Source organism: Borostomias antarcticus (assembly GCF_949987555.1).
Source record: "Borostomias antarcticus genome assembly, chromosome: 3".
NCBI lineage: Eukaryota > Metazoa > Chordata > Actinopteri > Stomiiformes > Stomiidae > Borostomias > Borostomias antarcticus.
The window spans coordinates 1,072,366-1,079,698 of record NC_140236.1 but is presented as its reverse complement, the minus strand read 5'-3'; the positions used below and the strand labels follow the sequence as shown (position 1 = coordinate 1,079,698).

Genomic DNA, 7,333 nt, shown 5'->3' with positions numbered 1-7,333 from the left:
TCAGTACAGGCTGTCCTTGTGCCCCGTGGTGGAGGTGTGTGTGGTGGTGGTGGAGTCGTCGTACAGGGAGCCCCGGCGCGAGGTGCGCGGTCGGCAGCCCAGCAGGGCCTGCAGCTCCCTGGACACGCTGCTGGAGAAGGCCGTGTAGATCCAGGGGTTGGTGCACGAGTTCAGGCTCGCCAGCAGCATCAGGATGGTGAAGGCCACGCCTGCTGAGGAAGGACAAACGTACGGACACACACGCACACACACACGCACACACAGAGCCATCAGTCAGTCAGAAGAGGACATTAGCGACGGCGGCGCAGCAGTAGCCCTGACGCAGTGGGAAGGTCAGGTAGACCTCAGAGGCTCAAAGGTCCGGTTTTGTAATTGAAGGGAAAAAATAGCCAGTGACATTAAAACTGGAAATAAACGCTTTAATTTGATTTCACTCTGGAACACTTGTATGCTGTAAATGTTCTTCTGCGAGAAAATCCCTAACAATTTTCTTGATGGCCAAATCATGTTTTGGAATATTATTTTTTTTACAGTAAGTAGGATCCTACAATTAGAGCTCAAATTGGGCACAAACTACTCAGATGTTAATCAGATTTTGTGTTTTGTGTGTGTATTTTGTGTGTGTGTGTGGTGTCTGTGTGTGTGTGTGTGTGTGTGTGTGTGTGTGTGTGTGTGTGTGTCTGGCGTCTGGCAGAGGTTATCATTAAACATCTGGCCGGTATGTGTGAAAGGTTAAAGGTGAAAGGATAAACAGGTTATTTAATGGTATGGAGGTAAGTCCTCAGCTTGAGAGGAGAGATCAAATAAATTGATTTGTGTTTGACGGCCTGACTGAAATGACCTGACTTGCTACCTAATCATTCACTGGTGACCTCACCACACGACGTCTGCCCTCAAGCTCAAGAGATCTTATCCTTACACAGTAAAAGTGAAATATTTTGGATATGTAGCCAAGCAAACTGTTCCTGACCTCAACAAGCCTACATTGTATTATCAATATTGTTCAAACAAAAGTCAGGGTCATGTACTGAGTTACTGTAACTAGTGTATTTGTATATAATTGAATAAATAGTGGAGTAGTGATCTCACAATCCCCAAACCATATCTGGTACTAATTAAGGCCAATTTATGGCTTAACAACATTGTAAACGGAGCTACAACAATCAGACACATTCTTATGTTGATAAAATACCATAGAAACGGCATGTCAGCCAGACCATAAATACAGAGAGTTTTTGTGACTATTTCTCTCGTCTCGAATTTCTCCGCTTGTCATACGATATATATTTTTTAAATCATAAATAAGCCTCTAAGCGCAGCCCCAGTGATTCATCTCTGACCTTGTTCGGGCGGGTCGGGGTCCCAGGCAGCCCACAGTTGGACGATGAAGAATGGCGACCAGCAGACCGTGTAGACCAGAACGATGACCAGCGTCATCCTCACCGTCTTCGACATGGCCTTGGTGATGCTGGGCGGTGGCGGCACCAGGGGCAGCGGGGCCGGGTAATCCAGGTCCAGGGAGGGGAGCGCCGAGCCCGACGGAATCTCAAAGGACTCGCAGTAGCAGCCCTTACCGGGTCCGTGGGAGCCGTCGCAAGGCGGGGTCTTGGCCTCGCCTGGCCCGGGGCCGGGGGGCAGGTTGTCTGGGCTGCTGAACGCCGCCTGTGGTGCTGCGTGGCGGGCGCCATGGCAACCACTGTGCTGGGATACGTGGGGCACGTAGTCATAGCAATCCGGGTTCACTCCAGGTGAGATGGAGATGGGGTTGCTATGGGAGCCGGAGGGAGTGTCCACGCTCACTAAGAGATGTCCTCCTCTTCCCTCTCTGCCTACTCCGCACCCCCCCCTCCCCCTCTCACGAACACGGTCCTCATCCTTTTTGACCCCCTGGAAGCGGAAGATGACGGCGTTGTTCTTGAGTTCCGCCGACACCATCCTCTCCGACTTCAGGTAGATGTTGTTGTGAATCTCTCTGAAGATCCTCACCTGAAACAGGGCGAGGCCTCGGTGAGTCACTGCGTCACGCACAGGGAACATCACAAATCAACCTTTTAAAACTTGTTCAAAGAAGTTGTGCTGTCGTGACAGAGAGGGCCCAACTTCTGGTGCTGTAGACTCAACTGGGTCTGAGCTGAATCTTTTATCAGCACCTCCATGGTGGCTAAAGAGGCCACTTAAAAGTAAAAAGCTGTTTTTTTACCTAGTTGTGCTACATTAATATGGTTGGCAAGCCCCCTTCTGCAGACTGCAGGCCCAGCAGTGGTCCGACAAGTGCTGTGTTAATTAGAGGCTATAGCTGGACGATGGAAATATCTTTCCCTAAATAGACCAGCTATGACCAGTGGGAGGCGGTCCAGAATGTCTACCCGCCACGGGATCCAACACACCAGCTGCAAGATGAAGAACACCACCTGCAGTGTGTTGAACAATACCTGCCAAATACTGCTCCGTCAACACTAAGCGCATTTTCTTCATGCCTCCATGGTCATTAGTGGATGTTGTGGCTTATCGGACGGAAGTCCTTACCTGACAGACTGTGATGATGAGGGCCGGTAGCAGAAAGACGGCGACCGTCATCCAGGTGACGTAGGCCTTGAGCCCCCACGAGTCCGCGAAGTGACCCCAGCACTCGAACTCACCTGGAGACACCTCCGACCTGGAGAAGATGAACACCTGGCAGACCGGGAATGAGCAGCGGGGTCAGAACCAAGAACCATCCGCTAAATTAAACCCCTAAACCCCATGATGGCGTCACGATCTAGAAATAGCCAAACAAGGGAAAGCGTCGTGCTTTGAGTGGGGATCCCACAGAGTTGTGGTTTGTAGTATGCTGAGGTATAGCATACCTGTTAGGGATGTTAACGGTTAATCGACTATTGATTAATTGCCGATAAGAATTTACTTGAGTAAGATTTGGTTATTCGATTCATTGCTTGTTAATGGAACATAACTTTTTTGGGGAGAACGAACATTTTCAACGGGAGTTGCGTGAAATGTAATCATGATTTAAGGTCTGACTGCACATGAGGACGCCACGCCATGTAGTGAAGGCTAATTGGGATGCCGGGAAATTTCAACGACACAGCAGAAGACGACACAAAAATGAAGCGAGCAAAGCGCAGTCCAGCGCGGGACATTCTTATCAATTAATCGACTATCGTTTGTTAAGGTTAACAGTTATCGATTAATGAAATTCCTTGAAATTTGCAACCCTAATACCTGTGGTATGCTGAGCACCAGGGCCAGACCCCAGGCCACCATGACGGGGGTGTTCCAACGGGACACGGCCCCCCCGCGGTACGCCTGCAGCGGGCAGCAGATGGCGTGGTGCCTGTCCACCGTCATGGCCACGATCATGTACGACGAGGCGAACATGCCCACGATTTGCAGGTACTTGATGGAGCGGCAGAGCAGGTCTGGACCCTGGAACCTTTCTGTGATGTCCCACACCAGCTGGGGAAGCACCTGATGGTCGGACATGATTCGATGTTATTGGTACAATTAATGCTCATTTTTTGCTCCTCATTTTACAACTCGGTCTATTTTTGTGACCCAGTTTAAGCTTCAAGTTTTAAGTTGATGTTTCCAGAGAAGCTCTTGTCTTGAGTACAGACTACACCCCCACATTGTCAGTGTACTGATATTAATTTTTTTAATAAAATTAATAATTAATTAATTTTCTTCCCCCCAAGGAGCCAGTACTGGCCAAATGCCAGTAAAGTCTCCATTGTTTTAATTAAGGTCACGGCCATACAATACACATGATAGCAGAGCACTAGATTTTCAGGTTTATTGAGAGCGCAAGGTTCGGCATCAATGACTTCTATGTCACCCTTGGCCTTTACACCATCGGTAAACAAATAGTAATGGACAGAATGTTGTGTTTTATTCTGTCATCTTAGTCCCACGGTCTCCATACATCACTGTCACGGTCATTCAGAGAGCCAGATGGAGTATGAGTCAGTACTGTTGATTCTAATGTGGTGCCTAGCAACCAAAACACTCACCTGGAACAGCGCCACCACCAGGTCAGCGACACACAGGTTGACCATGAAGAGGTGCATGGGTGCGTTCTGCTTCTTCCTTCTCAGCAGCACCCACAGAATAAAGCCGTTCCCCAGGGTGGTGAGGGCTAGCACCAGCCCCAGGACCCCGATCTCAGCCCGGGCCAGACCCAGGTCACGCATCCTGGGCTCGGGGACCACGTGAGGTGGGCTGGTCGTGGCGTTCTCCGAGACGCTCCACAAGTAAGACCCCCCACTGCGAGAGCTGTTGAGGGAGGCGAGGTCGCCCGAGTAGAGGGAGGAAGTGAGGTTGGTCCCTCCCGACGCCACCAGAGAATGGGCTAATCCATCCCAACCCGTTTCCCCGGCGATGGTCTCCATGCCTGCAATAAGGCAAACAGAATCTTCCTAAGACGATAAAGTCATTATTGTTTGTGTTGTGGAGGGAGAGCGCATCAGAAGAGTATTGCAAGTATCCTAGTCCGCCCTGTTAGACAACCCTGGTCTGTCTTGCATGCGAGTCACAAGCCCTGCTGATTACTTGCCAAAAACAAACATGTGCCTCAGATTTAGCAATAAAGCTGTTGGCTTGTTAGTTTTGGTAATCCCATTTATATTAAACGATCTTGAATTAGCATCCAATTTGCTGTGCAAACTTCCTGACCAACTTACACCTCCCTCCAACCAATCAGTCCTTCTCAAGAACGTTCATTATTAGACACGTAGACTAGTCCACGTGGGACTTGGAGTTGTGGCTAGATGTGTGAGTCTGTTACATTATCTCATTATGAACGTTGACGGTCTAGCAGTTGATTAAATGTTTTGAAAACAATCGGACAACTAACATTAAATTGTAAATGTCGTAAAACAAATGTGGTCCATAAATGTTATCTAATTCTATGTACCGTGACAGTTCCCCTGTGCGTCTGTCCGTCCGTCTGTTCAAGTCTCTCCCTGGCTTAGACGTAGATCCCGGACCGTTTGTTTTTCTTCTCATACTTTTGTGAGTTTGATCTGACGGATTCTCCTTCTTTGCCTCCACTCTTTCACTCCTTCACCTTCGATCTCAATCTCTTTCTCATCCCTCACTTTACCCCCACACATCCTCCTCCCCCCCTCTTTCTCTCTCTCTCTCTCTCTCTCTCTCTGTTCTCTGCCCTGGAATCACATTCTCTCTTGATCCTAATAAAATTCTGTTTATTTTCTTCCCATTCCAAATAAATAGCAGGAAAGTAAATAGTATTGACACGAATTTAACTGATAATTTAAGAAAACAAGTCCCAGGTTTTGAGTGGCTATGATCAAATAAATAGAGGGAGGGAGAGAGAGAGAGGGAGAGAGAGGGAGGGAGAGAGAGGGAGGGACAGAGGGGGTGGGAGAGAGAGGGAGGTACAGAGAGGGAGGGAGAGAGAGAGTGGGAGAGAGAGGGAGGGAGAGAGAGGGAGGGAGAGAGGGAGGGAGAGAGGGGGTGGGAGAGAGAGGGAGGGAGAGAGAGGGAGGGAGAGAGGGGGGGGGGACTCTTAAAGGCTGTGGAAATCCCCTCGGAATAGGTGAAAGACTAATAAAAGAGTAATGACATGTGGACAGACGCATGATGAGATGGGACAGGGGGACAGACACATGATAAGATGGGACCGGAGGACGGCAGACAAACTGTTGAGGAAGAGGATGTGCTGTTGATTGTCCTGCTGAAGACATGGCAGGAGATGACACGGGTGCCGTATTGATACAGGAACCCAGGGCTCCACACACAACTGTGTGTTTTGGAGATTTTCCAGCATCCCAGAATAGGATTCCTCATAGTATGGCTCAGCAGGGTGTAACACTCAAAAACACAGTTGCTCTCATTCAACACAACTTAATTTCCAATTTGCTGCTCTAGTAATAATAAAGTTAAAGCTAGGTTGGAAGGATAATACTGAAAGACAGTTCCAGTCGATTCTAAAGTAGGACATGCTGCCAGAATAAGGTGCCTGGAGGAATACATTACATGACAAGAACACAACGCCTCTCTTCTCAGCAGACAGGTATTCTGAGGGAAACAAGCAGAACCCATCTGTCTCTCTCTCTCTCTCCCGCCCTCTCTCTATCTCTCTCTCCCTCTATCTCTCTCCCTCTATCTCTCTCTCTCTCCCTCTCTCTGTCTCTCTCTCTCTATCTCTCTCTCTCTCTCTCTCTCTCTCTCTATATATCTCTCTCTCCATTTCTCTCTCTCTCTCTCTCTCTCTCTCTCTCTTAATAGCTTGACATTCAGATTCAGGGGCTGGAGGATTTTTTTAAAATTAACTTTCTTCGGTGGAAAGACGTCACTGTGCAAAAAACTGTTTTTCATCTAAATTTCCATCTGGAAGCTTTTTTGTATGAAATGAAATTCACCACCATGCCGAACGTGAACGTCTGTTGAATGTCCAATATGAAACCAAGTTAACCTCAGACTGTTTACCTGGCTGAGTTACTGCATGTGAAACGCAGATGTATCGTCTTTCAGTCATTCAGACAGGTCAACACTCACATTTGGAATTACGGGAGGAAGTTGGGGTCAATTTTGGTAATATGATTAATTTGCGTTCATTCTTTTTAACGCGTGAAAGTTTCTAGATCAATCGCAAGCATTAACGTGTTAATGTCAACAGCCCTTTGAGATTTGTCACAGGAGAGTGGGAAACTGAGCTTGAAATTGTACAAGGTAGCACAGGATATGGCATGTAAACTTTTAAAGCACAAGAGTTAAGAAATGGACCGAAACAGGATCCAAGGGGACAGGGCTACCTTGGGATTTGAACCATTAACCTCTGAATCCCCAGAGAAGGTGAACTATGGTACCACTGGGGAACACAGGCTTTTCACACAGCACAACTTGTGCCAATATTACATGTGCAAAACGGGGTTATTTCTTTTTAAAATTAAAATTATTATAACAGTCAAAATGTTGGACTAAAAAAATTACACATCATTATCGTGGTTTCGGGTTTGTTGTCAAATACTTTGGTGAAATTTGTTTAAAAATTTAATAAAATAGAAAATATTGTGCATACAGTACAAATTACAGCAAGATATTGAACATTGCTGCATCATCGTTTGACCTATCTGAATGCCACTTTAAACACTTGATATGTACAGAAGTATCCAAAGAATGTTCTGGTTTGTGGTAGCATGTGAATGAAGACTTTTGGAGATGTAGCCTAGATGTTGACTGATTTAGTGACGGACTTCTGAATTGACCATAGTGAGGCAAACATTTGTCACAGTTCAGTGGAGTTGCTGAAAAATGTTCAGTTCTGTAGGACGCACAGGTGATTTATTTAGATTTTTTAAGTTTGGAATGTGAA

At 47.1% G+C, this 7,333-nt stretch overlaps 1 protein-coding gene across 1 annotated transcript; it reads right to left on the bottom strand.

Annotated features, from left to right (window-relative positions):
- On the bottom strand, positions 1-4,385 carry avpr2aa (arginine vasopressin receptor 2a, duplicate a; the record flags this gene model as incomplete). Its single annotated transcript, XM_084461892.1, has 5 exons — positions 1-212; positions 1,341-1,986; positions 2,527-2,673; positions 3,220-3,465; positions 4,008-4,385. The coding sequence occupies 5 exons, from the start codon at positions 4,383-4,385 to the stop codon at positions 1-3; spliced, it is 1,629 nt and encodes a 542-aa protein (XP_084318018.1).
- Positions 4,386-7,333: the final 2,948 nt, after the last annotated feature.